This window comes from Malaya genurostris, chromosome 2, assembly GCF_030247185.1.
Source record: "Malaya genurostris strain Urasoe2022 chromosome 2, Malgen_1.1, whole genome shotgun sequence".
NCBI lineage: Eukaryota > Metazoa > Arthropoda > Insecta > Diptera > Culicidae > Malaya > Malaya genurostris.
In genome coordinates, this window is record NC_080571.1 from 75,150,928 (window position 1) to 75,168,065 (window position 17,138).

A 17,138-nucleotide genomic window follows, 5' to 3' on the forward strand; every position below is an offset into this window, starting at 1 on the left:
CAGACATTCAAAATAGACAACATTGATTTAAAAACGTAATGACGATTAAAACAACACGCGAATGTAAGATTTAATATGTAAGATTAAATGTTCTGTTCGAACTACCAGAAAATAAAGAATAATCTAGAGTCGAACTTGTGAAATAATATGTGATTAATACATTTCCTGAGGTACATTTCATAGAAAACCCTGTTTTAATCTACCTAGTTCAGTAATGAAGCCCTTCACATATTATTCATTTTCTCTTATATATTACAGAAAAAATTCATCGAAATACTACAATTTAAAAAAGTTGAGATGAGAAAGGCAAAAAATCATTTTCTATGCCTACTTGTCCAAACCTGTCGCAGCTCGCTTCAATCACACCGACGACACCGCACCATACCGATTCGCGTATACAAAAAATCAAATATTTCAAAAACCCTATTTGAGCACAAAGATTTTTTGTTGATTATGAAAACCAATGACATATGCAACATTTTAGCATTTAACTGAAACAAAAATCGCGTGAAGAAAGTACTTTAATATCGATTTCTTTGGAAAATTTAAGTAGAAATTTTAGTAAAATTGAACATTTTTAAATATTTTTTTCTTCATTCTATGACCAAAATAGTTGTTTATGCATTTGCAAAGTTTCGTATAATTCGAAAGAGAACTTGAGTTTCAGGAAGCATTACAATGAAAAGGTATATAAATGTTAATGTAACTAAAAATAGTATAAAAAATTCGAATATCTACGAAATATTTCACGAATATGTTCGTAGATACTAATACTACAAAACAACAACACTTATTATAAAATCGGTTACCTCGTGAAAAGTTGGGGGGCCACTTCAGAAATGTTTACTCTTCTAGAAATATGCAGTACACTAAGGTCTTTTGTATGCGAATTTTCAGAGTTATGCAGTTTTTTTATGCGAAGTTTCAGAGTTATACGGTTTTTTATGCGAAGTTTCAGAGTTATGCGGTTTTTTATGCGAATTTTCAGAGTTATGCGGTTTCCCTTCTGCGGTTTTTATGCGAAGTTTCAGAGTCATGCGGTTTTTTATGCGAATTTTCAGAGTTATACGGTTTTTTTTATGCGGTACGTAAACTCGCTTAAAAAAGACTTCAGTGTATTGATCGAGAAGTACCATTTTTGTGTAAAATCCGATCAATTTTACTTTATACTTCCCACTTGCTACACTTCCTCACCCTCAAACTAACCTGATAATCTATATTGATTTAACTTCTTTTTTGTCAGTGAGCTTATTACAGATCTTCTCCATGGTTACCCTGAGTAATTGTCGATTCTTTTCAAATTATATAAATTTTGTAATTGACCCCCTCCCCCTATGTTAAGGATACTTGCTATACACTCTCCCCCTGAAGGTATCCTAATGATAATCTCTGAAGAGCAAGAAGTATCTGTGCCAAATTTGATAGCAATCTGTTCAGTAGTTTCGGAGTTATGCAGTTACAAACATTACATCCCCCTTTTTAGAGGCACCTACTACATCCACCCCACACGACTACTCTTATAATCATATCTAGATTGCGCAAAAAGTATCTATGGTCTTCAAAAAGTACCATTTCTGAAGAGCTAGAAGTACATGTACCAACTTTGGTGGCAATCCGTTCAGTAGTTCAGGAGTTATGCCATTTGAACATTACACCCAACATTTGTTCCCATGACCATATCCCCCCCCCCCCCCCCCCCCCCCCCCCTGTTAATGATACTTGCTACACTTCCTCCCCTTTAAATCCCTATGCAAGAAGTACCTGTGCCAAGTTTGTTGGCAACCCGTTCAGTTCAGCTGTGCGGGAAAATTCTGCTGTGTGGGAAAAATTCTGCTGATGCAATAGTGATCACAGTTCTTAGTCTGTGACACTGATGACAATGATGACAATGTGTCCAGTGTTGCGAAAATATCAAATAATCAAATCTCACCGCTGCAGAAAATCATGCGCGATTTTCGACAGCGATTATCACTATCTACAATATCAATGATAATTGTGATCACTCGAAGTGAGTATGGAAAATATCACACCCCGTCCAATATCACCATAGTGATGTTTCGTAAACTCACACATGATTATAAATTATCATCATTGAAAATCATTCTCACAATTATCAGCCATGCAAAGATTTTCACTATCACATGGTGATATTCAATGAGGTGAGTGAAGTTTTGAAAATCAATTTCAACCAAATCTTATCATGCAGTATGATTATTTTTGGAATGGGTGGTGTCGAATCTCGATGTCTGAAGTAATTTGAAATTGTTGATAGTGAAATTCGGTTCGTAAAAATTCATCTAAACCCATGGCAATATGGATATTTTTGAAACGGGTATGATGAGTAGATGTTAAATATCGATGTCTGGAGTCATTTTGAAATCCAAGATGGCGGCTCTCGGATCATGAAAATTCATCTGAAACCATGCAATATGGGTATTTTTGGAACGGGTACGATGAGTAGATGTTGAATATTGGTGTCTGAAGTGATTTTGAAATCCAAGATGGCGGCTTTCGGTTCATGAAAATTCATCTGAAACCATACAATATGGGTATTTTTGGAACGGGTACGATGAGTAGATGTTGAATATTGGTGTCTGAAGTGATTTTGAAATCCAAGATGGCGGCTTTCGGTTCATGAAAATTCATCTGAAACCATGCAATATGGGTATTTTTGGAACGGGTACGATGAGTAGATGTTGAATATGGGTGTCTGGAGTCATTTTGAAATCCAACATGGTGGCTCTCGGTTCATGAAAATTCAACTAAACCCATGCAATATGGGTATTTTTGGAACGGGTATGATGAGTAGATGTTGAATATTGATGTCTGGAGTCATTTTGAAATCCAAGATGGCGGCTTTCGGTTCATGAAAATTCATCTAAACCCATGCAATATGGGTATTTTTGGAACGGGTATGATGAGTAGATGTTGAATATTGGTGTCTGAAGTGATTTTGAAATCCAAGATGGCGGCTTTCGGTTCATGAAAATTCATCTGAAACCATGCAATATGGGTATTTTTGGAACGGGTACGATGAGTAGATGTTGAATATTGGTGTCTGAAGTGATTTTGAAATCCAAGATGGCGGCTTTCGGTTCATGAAAATTCATCTGAAACCATGCAATATGGGTATTTTTGGAACGGGTACGATGAGTAGATGTTGAATATGGGTGTCTGGAGTCTTTTGAAATCCAACATGGTGGCTCTCGGTTCATGAAAATTCAACTAAACCCATGCAATATGGGTATTTTTGGAACGGGTATGATGAGTAGATGTTGAATATGGGTGTCTGGAGTCATTTTGAAATCCAACATGGTGGCTCTCGGTTCATGAAAATTCAACTAAACCCATGCAATATGGGTATTTTTGGAACGGGTATGATGAGTAGATGTTGAATATTGATGTCTGGAGTCATTTTGAAATCCAAGATGGCGGCTTTCGGTTCATGAAAATTCATCTAAACCCATGCAATATGGGTATTTTTGGAACGGGTATGATGAGTAGATGTTGAATATTGATGTCTGGAGTCATTTTGAAATCCAAGATGGCGGCTTTCGGTTCATGAAAATTCATCTAAACCCATGCAATATGGGTATTTTTGGAACGGGTATGATGAGTAGATGTTGAATATGGGTGTCTGGAGTCATTTTGAAATCCAACATGGTGGCTCTCGGTTCATGAAAATTCAACTAAACCCATGCAATATGGGTATTTTTGGAACGGGTATGATGAGTAGATGTTGAATATTGATGTCTGGAGTCATTTTGAAATCCAAAATGGCGGCTTTCGGTTCATGAAAATTCATCTAAACCCATGCAATATGGGTATTTTTGGAACGGGTATGATGAGTAGATGTTAAATATCGATGTCTGGAGTCATTTTGAAATCCAAGATGGCGGCTCTCGGATCATAAAAATTCATCTGAAACCATGCAATATGGGTATTTTTGGAACGGGTACGATGAGTAGATGTTGAATATTGGTGTCTGAAGTGATTTTGAAATCCAAGATGGCGGCTTTCGGTTCATGAAAATTCATCTAAACCCATGCAATATGGGTATTTTTGGAACGGGTATGATGAGTAGATGTTGAATATTGATGTCTGGAGTCATTTTGAAATCCAAGATCAGCAATAAAAATATACTACGAAAGTAAGAAAATTGTTTGAAGTGATAGATTAAACATAGCAAATCTTCGAAAATATGTATAATTGGATTGTGTTAGTTTTCAATCGCCAATCATTTGGTTGACAGCAACCAATTTGATGTCAACAATTCGACTACCAGAATGCTCAACAAACGAGTTCCTTACTTTTCCCAAGCTTTAGAACAGTAGTATTGGTTCAAGTGCAATATTTGCAGAACTGTCGATGATAAATTTTTGATAGTGATTCTTAAATAAATGTCTGCTTTCGCACAATGAATTCAAATCTACAATACCGTCTCGAAGTGTTGCACTAATTTTTCAAAGAAAATTGTCCGTTTTTATCCGAAATTTGAAAAAAATTACCTCTATAAACAAACGGTAAGTAATGTCGGAAACATTACTGCAAAATCGACGTTAATGCGCAATAGCCTGCACAGTTGTCTTCTAGTAGACCTACAAGCTTATGAAATTAGAATTTAGAGATGCAGATTATAGCGACAAAATTACAAGGTTGTGTAGCAGATACTACCAATCACGGTGACGTTTAATATTTTCAATTCACACTTAATGCCATTTAATATATAGTAAATGGTTAATTGATGAGTGTTACTTGCCGCTAGATGACACTCAACTCCCGAAAAAGTTAAAACTCCGTGGTTTTCACTTCAGTTTTGGTGGGTAAAACACGGTGATAGATTGCATTCACGAGAATAAAATACCAACACCAAAAAAGAACTTCCATGCACTGTCCACCCTTCTGGCATCAGTTGTAGTTTCTTTCCTCTTTCAAATTCATCATTTCTCCGTTTTTAACAACAAAAATATTGAATGCAACACTGGAACCTGCAGAAAAATCCGACCGAAACACAGCGAAACAACGCAGAGCAACAAAGAAATACAATCGCACGCGACGAGCGTTCTACACAAACTAAGTTCAAATTTTTCGAAAAATTTTCATAAACTAGAAGTTCACATTTTGGATATCAAAATGACTCCAGACATCGATAATCGACACCTACTCATCATACCCGTTCCAAAAATACCCATATTGCATGGGTTTAGTTGAATTTTCATGAACCGAGAACCACCATGTTGGATTTCAAAATCACTTCAGACACCAATATTCAACATCTACTCATCATACCCGTTCCAAAAATACCCATATTGCATGGTTTCAGATGAATTTTCATGAACCAAGAGCCGCCATCTTCTATTTCAAAATGACTTCAGACACCAATATTCAACATCTACTCATCATATCCGTTCCAAAAATACCCATATTGCATGGGTTTAGTTGAATTTTCATGAACCGAGAACCACCATGTTGGATTTCAAAATCACTTCAGACACCAATATTCAACATCTACTCATCATACCCGTTCCAAAAATACCCATATTGCATGGTTTCAGATGAATTTTCATGAACCAAGAGCCGCCATCTTCTATTTCAAAATGACTTCAGATACCAATATTCAACATCTACTCATCATATCCGTTCCAAAAATACCCATATTGCATGGGTTTAGTTGAATTTTCATGGACCGAGAGCCACCATGTTGGATTTCAAAATGACTCCAGACATCAATATTCAACACCTACTCATCATACCCGTTCCAAAAATACCCATATTGCATGGGTTTAGTTGAATTTTCATGAACCGAGAGCCGCCATCTTGGATTTCAAAATGACTCCAGACATCAATATTCAACATCTACTCATCATACCCGTTCCAAAAATACCCATATTGCATGGGTTTAGTTGAATTTTCATGAACCGAGAGCCGCCATGTTGGATTTCAAAATGACTCCAGACATCAATATTCAACATCTACTCATCATACCCGTTCCAAAAATACCCATATTGCATGGGTTTAGTTGAATTTTCATGAACCGAGAGCCGCCATGTTGGATTTCAAAATGACTCCAGACATCAATATTCAACACCTACTCATCATACCCGTTCCAAAAATACCCATATTGCATGGGTTTAGATGAATTTTCATGAACCGAGAGCCGCCATGTTGGATTTCAAAATGACTCCAGACATCAATATTCAACATCTACTCATCATACCCGTTCCAAAAATACCCATATTGCATGGGTTTAGATGAATTTTCATGAACCGAAAGCCGCCATCTTGGATTTCAAAATGACTCCAGACATCAATATTCAACATCTACTCATCATACCCGTTCCAAAAATACCCATATTGCATGGTTTCAGATGAATTTTCATGAACCAAGAGCCGCCATCTTCTATTTCAAAATGACTTCAGATACCAATATTCAACATCTACTCATCATATCCGTTCCAAAAATACCCATATTGCATGGGTTTAGTTGAATTTTCATGAACCGAGAGCCGCCATCTTGGATTTCAAAATGACTCCAGACATCAATATTCAACATCTACTCATCATACCCGTTCCAAAAATACCCATATTGCATGGGTTTAGTTGAATTTTCATGAACCGAGAGCCGCCATGTTGGATTTCAAAATGACTCCAGACATCAATATTCAACATCTACTCATCATACCCGTTCCAAAAATACCCATATTGCATGGGTTTAGTTGAATTTTCATGAACCGAGAGCCGCCATGTTGGATTTCAAAATGACTCCAGACATCAATATTCAACACCTACTCATCATACCCGTTCCAAAAATACCCATATTGCATGGGTTTAGATGAATTTTCATGAACCGAAAGCCGCCATCTTGGATTTCAAAATGACTCCAGACATCAATATTCAACATCTACTCATCATACCCGTTCCAAAAATACCCATATTGCATGGGTTTAGATGAATTTTCATGAACCGAAAGCCGCCATCTTGGATTTCAAAATGACTCCAGACATCAATATTCAACATCTACTCATCATACCCGTTCCAAAAATACCCATATTGCATGGGTTTAGTTGAATTTTCATGAACCGAGAGCCGCCATGTTGGATTTCAAAATGACTCCAGACATCAATATTCAACATCTACTCATCATACCCGTTCCAAAAATACCCATATTGCATGGGTTTAGATGAATTTTCATGAACCGAAAGCCGCCATCTTGGATTTCAAAATGACTCCAGACATCAATATTCAACATCTACTCATCATACCCGTTCCAAAAATACCCATATTGCATGGGTTTAGTTGAATTTTCATGAACCGAGAGCCGCCATGTTGGATTTCAAAATGACTCCAGACATCAATATTCAACACCTACTCATCATACCCGTTCCAAAAATACCCATATTGCATGGGTTTAGTTGAATTTTCATGAACCGAGAGCCGCCATGTTGGATTTCAAAATGACTCCAGACATCAATATTCAACACCTACTCATCATACCCGTTCCAAAAATACCCATATTGCATGGGTTTAGATGAATTTTCATGAACCGAAAGCCGCCATCTTGGATTTCAAAATGACTCCAGACATCAATATTCAACATCTACTCATCATACCCGTTCCAAAAATACCCATATTGCATGGGTTTAGATGAATTTTCATGAACCGAAAGCCGCCATCTTGGATTTCAAAATGACTCCAGACATCAATATTCAACACCTACTCATCATACCCGTTCCAAAAATACCCATATTGCATGGGTTTTGATAAAATTTTACGAACCGAAATTCACTATCATCAATTTCAAATAACTTCAGACAATGATTTTCGACACCACCCGTTCCAAAAATAATCATACTGCATGTTAAGATTTGGTTGAAATTGATTTTCAATACCACACTCACCTCACGGAATATCACCATGTGGTAGTGAAAATCGCGCATGGGTGATAATCGTGATAATGCTTTTGAATGATAATCATGTGTGAGTTTACGAAACATCGCTAAAGTGAGATTGAACGGGTGATGATTTCCCCCATACTCAGCGGTGATATTTGATGTTTTGAAAATTTCGCACACCGATATTAAGTGATAATCGTTTTCTAATATCATTCTCAGAATATCAAATGATTTTCTTCATGATGTTCGGCGATGATTTTGTAAGTGATAATCACCAACAATTATTATCGGCGATAATAACTGATTTTTGATATTTTGAGAATGATAATGCCAACACTGAATGTGTCTATATTTAGCGACTATACAAAAGTAATTCTTATATTCTTACATTATATCATTGCATTTCTCGAATTTTAAAATATCGATTGTCTTTTCAGAATGAACCATATTTGCCGTCCGGTTATATTACCGAATTGAAAAAAAAAATTCATGCAAAACATGCAACTAAATTCGAGAGAATGAGAATTTTAACTGTTTTGCCAAAAAACTGGAGTATTCGTAAGACAGCGTATACGATGAACACATCAAGATATTTTGTTACGAAAATAGGAAATCTCGTGGATTATTGCGATTCCCAGAACAAAAAGCAGAAACTATTTTTTTTATCAAACTTTTGATGTCTTTATATTAAAAATCATGAATATTGATATTTTACAGAATTTTACAGTGTTCCCCTGAAATAATAATTAAAGTCGAACAATTTTACACGGTGCACACAAAACATAATTTGCTTGCCAGAAAATCTAATTTCTCAAGAAAGGAAGGAGAAACTCGACGCAACGAATGTTTTTGATTTTTGAATTTATTTTTACACCGCGATCTTAACTGAAATGTTGCTAACAATAAACTGTCAAAGTTAGGATTCGATCAGTGGCGTGACATGTGTCGACAAGTTAAGCCCGTATTCAAGCGAGTTGCGCTGCGGTACGCTCCACGCGTCCGGGTCGTGATTGAAAAATTCACCCCTCCGAAAATATTAATCTTTCCACTCTGAAACTTTGCCAAGATTGAGTTAAACCCCTAAGGCTTCTTATTTCAACTAAAAAAAAAAGAAAAATAATTAGGCACAAGTTTGAAATTTTTTTATTTGTTTATTGATTTTTGACTTCTTTCATTAAATAAACTATAAAGGTTGTTTTATGGAATCGCTTATTTGGAAACTAAGGAAAAGACGCACATTTCATGCCTTGGATTTTACAGTATAGGCTGTTGAAAAAAAGGCTCTTCTTTGTAAGCGCGAAACTTAAAAAAAATCATATCTCAAAAATTCCAGGTACCATATTGAAATAAAAAAATGATTATCGAATATTTTCGAGTTCTTTACCTAAAAAAATAGTTGGATGAAAAAAAATTGGGTGGCTGATTTTACGTGGAATGCCCCAAATAGATTTTATATTTTGTTCTAATTTATTATATTCCATTGTATTATATTATATTATGTTATATTATATCATTTTACATTATATTATATTACATTATATTTTATTGTACTACATTATGTTATATAATATTATGTCATATTATATTATATTGTATTATGCTCAATTATATCGATAATGAGGAGGGGCAGGGAGTGCATCAGGGTATCTTACAAGTGAATGACTGGATGATGGAGTGGATTGCCAACCTGAGACACCTGGGGGAAGCTTTGTGTTTCTCCCTCAAGGTTTTAAATGAGTGAGACGGACCCTTCCAACAAACAAATCATCAGGCGGGTTTAAGCTTATATAGCGAAATTCTTTATCATATGGTCAGATGTTCTTGCTGGAAGCCGCCGGGTCCTCAAAACTCATTTTGGCCTTCTTAACAGCACTTATTCATATAAGCTATCTGATAATCAAATTCGAATCTACTGTAAGTCTACCCGCGTACACTGGTAATGCCATAAGCTGATGGTGGCTTCACATATACATACATGCATTTTGATATAAATCAGCAACGTTGTGTCAAAACTAGTGCAAGCGTTTCGAAAGTGAAACATAAAAGGACAATCGTATTTCCTCTTTTTTTGGTTTCTGAAATTTATTTGATGTCAATAAATACAACAGTAGAACATCAAAATGGCGCACATGAAATTTTCTTTAATGCAAATTACACTTAACCAAAAAGTAATAAATCCTATAACCCACAACACATGTGTCATAGGCGAGGTGATGTTAGAGTTCAACATGGTCTGCTAATGCAAAGATGAGTCGAAGACGAAACGTAAAAATAAGCTAATTTATTATCCTAATCAGACTATGTTGCGGTGCATTTTGAGCGTTTTAACGGAATAAGCTCATTTTGTTTTCAACCTACATTGGAACCCAAGTAGCAAATGTAACTTAGTGAACTTTCAAGATGTTTTACAATTGATTTAGATATGTTATTTATGTTAGATACTACCGAAAAAATCACTGTAGAACAACTTTAAGTACATCTAAAACAACTGTGCAGTAAATCACCAACTTGTTTATGTTTCACTAAAGCTCTGCAAAAAAATTCACATCGTCACGTGAAACGGGAGTAACTATAACAATTGTGCAGCTTATCAAAAACTTTTCAAACGGCTGTCATAATTGTAGCGGACACAATGTACGTCGAAATTGCTTTAAATCTCTTGTGGAAGAAAAATTAGTGAAATGATTGATGCTCTTCGCAAGGCAAAAATGATTACCCGAAGTGATAACCTTGTTGTAAAAAATATGTTTCTGCTGAGTCCGCATAGTTTTGGCTGCCTCATGAATTTTTAGCTCAGTGTGTGCAGTTTTCTTTAGCTTTAGAAAAATAATAATATACAATTCAAAACTTGCAAAAAAGTTGTGCAAGATTTATCTGTTTGAATTGAACGCAAAATTTGCAGACATGACATTATTATTATTAAAAGTTGCAGGAATAGAGCATTATATACGCAATGAAAACAAAAATCAATCACATAAATTGTATTCGGTTTTCTTCTCGCGAAAAAAATAAGCAGACCTGACATCACTTTTCAAAGATATTGAACGAAAAGTTAATGTCATCATAGTTACTTCCATAGTTATATATTACCGCTTGTGCAACTTGTTTTTGCAACTCCAGCACACAGACTTACCAAAATAATACCTACAGTGCGTATCACAAAAGTCGGGTCCGCTAAGATGAATGACTATACTGTATTGTTGTTTAATTCGACTAGAAGATTGAAACTGATAAAAAAACAAAACGTGGCGCATTTCTTTTCGAAATATTAACATGTTAATGTTTCCTGTTATTTAGATAATATATGTCATTAGGTTGAGTGAACCATTTTCCATTCAACTAACTGTTAGCATCGATGCCATATTGGAAAATATTCAAGCAAAATTCATTTCGAGATTTTTCAGGTCTAATTACACATTAGTTTGATCAAAATCGTCTGAAAATTTTATGAATGTTTGAATGCACGTATTTTAAACACCACTCCAATGATTCTCATTAAAAATAATAGACTGTTATTTTCACAGTAATTGGTGCACAATCATTAAAAACGCGTTAATTCAAAGGCGCTTGAAAATTTCGGCCGTACGAATACATGTTTCACCATAAAAATGCAGTTCGTTGTCGATTTTTCAATTACAAAAACACAAAAGATCAATTCTACATCATTTATCATTTTTCATTTGCAGATTATTCTACAAGATCCATGTTTGTGTTAAGAGCAGTTGTATTGAAAACCAAATGTGAAACTTATTCATTAGAAATTAAGTTTGCATGTTTTTGTAAACGTCATTCTATTTCTTGTTTGTATTACGTAGTAGATTGCACGAGTTTCACAATTGTTTTTTCACTGATTTTATTGCTGCCTTTGTGATGGGATCGAGGCATGAGTTTTTGTATCAGTTGCACAATCGTTGTGAATAAATGTGCGTAATAACAGATGAACTTGAAAATATGTTGCACAACACAGAAAAATTGCGCTTTTTCCATAACACAACGATTATCAGAATAGTAATTTGAATTAACTTGATAAATTGCACAATCGGTAGAAAAATACAGGACAGCAACTTAACATGCTACTTGGGAATGTACGTTAGCTGTTGAAAAAATTTACAAATTTTCTTTTCGTTTCAGATGCAGATGGTGAGAAATATCGAGAAACTAACCTACCTCCGGCTTCATTTCTTGCACAGTCTACTAATTTAACCTGTTCTGCAAGTGCCAAAGATTTTTATTCATGTATTCTAAATCAATACGGAGACACAACACTGAATACGATGATACTCGAAAACCTGAAGGACATCTGTGAACACAGACGCAAGCGCAACTCCAAGTACGTGTCGAAGCAAAAGTTTTACTCCTGGGGTGGTAAGCGTAATAACGCACATATTTTCTTTCCATGGGGTGGCAAGCGAAACTTTGCCTCCAGTCGGATTCAACGGCAGCCGAAGGTCGTCATACGGAATCCATTCCATTCGTGGGGCGGGAAGCGCAGCCCGCCGGACGCAAGGCGTTTTTAAAAACGCAATGACGCTCCATTAATATAACTCTGTTGCGTTTATCCAGTGGGAGCCCTTTGTTGAGTTTGTTTCTTGCAATAAATATTATTTTAGTTGCCAGTGCATGTTCCAGTTTCATTCGTAAATAAGAATCTGTCCAAATAAAACGATATTGAGCGCAATGACACCGGGGAATACTAGTTTTATTTCAATCGGGAGGGAAGGTTCCACGTAAAAAGCATGTACCTTTATATGTTTCCAATAAAATAAAGTTATAATAAAATAGGACATAACAAGACAGTGCCTGTAACACACAAACAAATCTAAAACGGAAAATGACGACTCCAAATACACTTGTCTAATATTAGCTACATAATTAGCAAGATAATATTGTTGACAGTTGTCCCATGTAAATCATCTAAATGCAATGTATTTCCGGACGTCTCAAGTTACTAATTGACAAAGGATCACTTATAAAACACCTACACACGGGAGAAAGTGTGCCTATGACTTCAAAGTGGGGTTTCGTCTTTAGTTTACTTTAAATCTTACTCATTCAATAGAGCAAACCAAAACATTAACAAACCATCGATCAATTTTAATTTCTATCGTTCCCCAGGTACAGACGTTTAAGATTTGTAGTACAAAGTCCGCCATGTAACATTTTTTTTAAACATGCAATAAAACACAAACGGTTCATCCGATTTCAACATTTTTTTTTTCATATTAGAGTGCAATCCTTCCGGTTATTTGTGGAATATAATTTCATTCAAATGGCTGCCTCTGCTGGCCTAGCAGTACGCCATACGGTCGGTCCAGTTTTTTAGTACATTTTCGATTGTATGCCGCTTTATTTCAGCTATGGCTGCACGAATGTTGTCCTTCAAGGCTTAAATTGTCTCTGGCTTGTCCACATAACACTTATCTTTAACAACCCTCCAAAGATAATAGTCTAACGGTGTTAAATCACAGCTCCGAGGCGGCCAAACGACATCCAAATTTCGACTGATAATTCGATATTCGAAAACTGTGCGCAGAAGATCGATCGTAGCGTTGGCTGTGTGGCACGGAACCAAATGGTGTCCAAGTTTTCCTCTTCAAGTAACGGGAAGAACCAATCGCTAATCATGCTAATCAGACATCGCCATTGCCCGTGGCGGCGGGTCTTGCCTCATTTTCGAAGAAAAATGGCCCAATGATGCCGCCAGACCAAAATCCGCACCAAACCGTCACTCTCTGAGGATGCATCGGCTTCTCCATGATAACGTGCGGGTTTTCCGTCCCCGAGATGCGACAATTTTGCTTATTAACATACCCGCCGAGATGAAAATGTGCCTAATCCGAAATGATTTTTTGGCAAAAATCGGCGTCTTCTTCAAGCTGATCGCAAGCCCAGTTGGCGAAGCGATAACGCATCGGATGGTCTCTTCCTCAAGCGTATACACAACCATTTTCGTTCAGCGGAAGGATAAAACTAAATTTCTGTCAAATCAGAAGTGACATTAAGGTTACTAATGTCGAAATAACCTCTAGTTCAAAAAAATGTTAGATGGCGGACCCTGTATATATTTGCTATTTGAGTAGCTTAAATATATTAAAATTCATGATCATAAGTCCAACAAGTTTTAGAATTCACGGAAATCCATTAACTTCATTCGGAATCCATTAACTTTCCCCGGTGAACGACCATTATATCGAACTGGTTAGAACAACCAGTAGGATACTAGAAAACCTGCATCAAACAAAAAGTTCACTGGTAAACTTGAAAAACCAAATTGAATTGAGATTTGTCTCAAAAGCTCTCTTCAAATACTGTGATTACACGTTTACAGTCTATAAGGCGGGGCTAACGAGAGTAAGAAAACAGCACGACCGCAGTACTGCACACGATGTGAATTAAATGAATACTGATGCATGTGAACGGAAGAAAAAATAACAGAAATAAATCCTTGAAAGCGATTTTTGGTCCAAATCATATACAGAACTGTTGAATTGTTCTATGTTAAACAAGTTCAAGTGAATTATCCATGAATGCGCTCTGCTCCGTCTGATGCTGGATATCGATGAAAATAATTGCACACAATGTAGATCGGTGAATAAGACACAATGAGGTTATGTCATGTTCGTGTAAAACCTAATTTAGGTGATAGGGACCGTGAACGGTCTCATCCGTTTGTGAACAGAGAAACAAAACAAAGTATGTTTACAAACAGAACCGCTGAACTGTCAAAATGTGTTCATCCGATTGAGGTTAGCAGTGACGGTAAAAAACCTAATTCCTATGTATTTTGACAGCTTCATTCAAAACATTAGAAGAGTTTTATGAAATTCACTAAAACGTTGAAATACTTTTCATAGATTCTATTTCAAAAGATTTGTTTTTGCGGAACATTTCAGGATGCAACTGTCCATAAAATATTTTGAAGATATTTTCAGAATAAACAAATCCATGCGGATTTTATTCATCAATCTTGGAACTTAAGGTTCAAACAAAAAAGTTGAACTTTGAATTTATTCTTTATGCATTATAGTTCTGAAAAAAATCTTTCAAAATAAATTTCAAGAGGTGTTTCAAACGCTGGTATCATAAAATTCGCAATATTAATTTATTCATTAGTTTCAACTTTCTGGAAACAATAGAAAATGTCATCTAAAATTATTTCTCATATTTTTGTATAAAAATAAGTCGATTAATAGCCCTGGCGATCGATTAAAATTTAATATTTTCAGACCCTGTCAGCTTGGAGCAGAATCAATCTTCAGTTCAGCAACGCCATCGCACGGCATCACATTCAATATATCATGTCAATTGTATGGATGCGCAGTGTTGCTATTTTGGCGCGCACGAATTTGACATTTCTCTCCCTTACTTCTATGTGCGAGATTCGATGCGGACACGTCTGAGGGCGCCATGCTCGCAAAAAAGGATGTTGCCAATGATTTGTTCGGGAAATGTGAGAGTGGGATATCTTGTTAATATGATGTCTTTGAATATGCACGACTACAGAATAATCGAGTAATTTGATAAATCCGACTTCCCTTGGCCAAAAACACCGTGAGTAATTAGATTTTTTATCGTGACGACACAAATGAACAACCATTCATCCTTGACAGTTCAGCGGTACTGTTTACAAACAAGTTTAAACAAAAATCGAAGAACACATCTTAAACAATCATCTTTACACTTTGCAACTAGTCACTTTTATTTAATAAATCTCAAAAACGAATAGTATTCAATCGTGAACAAATGTTGTAAAACTTCATTTAGAGCGAAATGGTTTGATCAAATTTGTCAACAAACAAACAAAAAAATCACTGTTTACAGACAGTACTGCTGAACTGTCAACTGTGTTCATCCGATTGAGGTTAGCAGTGACGGTAAAAAACCTAATACCGCTCTAAATAGACACCACAACAAACTTCACTTTTTGTTTCGTAATGGAACTTCCCACATTATCGAAATGACGGAATGCGTAATGAATTCTTACTCGACTGCATGATTTTTCAGTGCTCGATCGGTTCAGTCCTAGAATTTTCGCCTGAGTTGGCAGCTCGATCAACCTGATTGACAGTGACATTATAAATGTCATTGAATGTTCGCTCATTTTATGAATGTGTTAGTGTGAAATTTAAGCGACTTAAGCCATTTCACTACACTCCAGCTAGAGGAATGGATGATGCTGACTAAGGTAGGCCGTTTTGTTAATTTCCAGCGAATTTCAATAGTTTATATTGGGATTCTAAGAAGAACTGGTTATTTACTAGTTCTGTATATCCGAAAAACATGAAGTTTTAAATTTGTATATTCAGTTATATAATGTTTTCGTTTAAAAATAGAAAACGTGCAAAATCAGGAAAGAAGAAGAAGAAGAAGACGAATTGACAATTTAGTCCGCATCTTCTCACTCAATTCCGAATGATTTCCGAATCAACCGGTTGTAGGCGAACCGGTTCATTCGGAATCGGTTGTTGCACTGGAGTTGGAATTGATTCGGAATTCATTATGATTTCCACATGAAATTCCGAATGAAAATTTCTCGCCGATTCGGAATTGATTCGGAATCCATTCGGATCTGATAATGTGGGTTGACGTACATTCGCCCTTTTCATTTTTGCTACCATTGTTGTGTTTTGAATCCAGCGTATATGCAGGTTTTTAGAAAACTATCAAGTCACACATTAATTTCTTACCATGTTTTATAGGAATGTTGTTGTATTTGTTTCGTAATACACTTTATTCTGGAATCTAGCACACACAAGAATTCACAACATTCAAACGATACTTTTCACATAAACTTAACATTCATCGTTGTTCGGATTCGGAAACGCCGAATAAACGAAAACAAAACAAAATATACACTCTTAGGCCAAGTTAATCAAAATCCATTCAAAACTAAACTTTCATTTCAGATTCTTTAAAAATTAACTAAATCAAAGTGAATCAAACGGATTATACCACAAATGAATGGTGCGCGGCAGTTGCAACTAAAGTGACTATAAAAAAGTGCACCACTCTAGTTGCGTCATTGCGTTTTTTGGTACTTTGCGTGGAATCAAATACTCCATATTACCAAGATATCCAGCTCTCACATTTTACGAACAAATCATAACCGATATAACTTTTTTGCATCGAATCTCATATTAATACACAAGTAGGTGAAAGAAATGTAAAATTCGTGCAAAAAAAATAGCAGCACTCTGCACCCATACGAATGACATCTCGTGATGCCGTGCGATGGCATAGCTGACTT

The 17,138-nt window shown here is 35.9% G+C and overlaps 2 protein-coding genes across 2 annotated transcripts in view; one reads left to right on the forward strand and one right to left on the reverse strand.

Annotated features, from left to right (window-relative positions):
- Nucleotides 1-12,599, forward strand: part of LOC131430315 (leucokinins) — a 17,420-nt gene extending 4,821 nt beyond the window's left edge. The window contains exon 2 of the mRNA XM_058595189.1: nucleotides 12,023-12,599. Within this exon, the coding sequence (XP_058451172.1) occupies nucleotides 12,023-12,408 (386 nt within the window). The 3' untranslated portion in view covers nucleotides 12,409-12,599. The remainder of the gene's footprint in view (nucleotides 1-12,022) is intronic.
- The window catches only part of LOC131430316 (COMM domain-containing protein 4), a 27,436-nt gene extending 10,722 nt beyond the window's left edge, over nucleotides 1-16,714 (reverse strand). Inside the window, exon 1 of the mRNA XM_058595191.1 lies at nucleotides 16,579-16,714. Within this exon, the coding sequence (XP_058451174.1) occupies nucleotides 16,579-16,581 (3 nt within the window). The 5' untranslated portion in view covers nucleotides 16,582-16,714. The remainder of the gene's footprint in view (nucleotides 1-16,578) is intronic.
- Nucleotides 16,715-17,138: the final 424 nt, after the last annotated feature.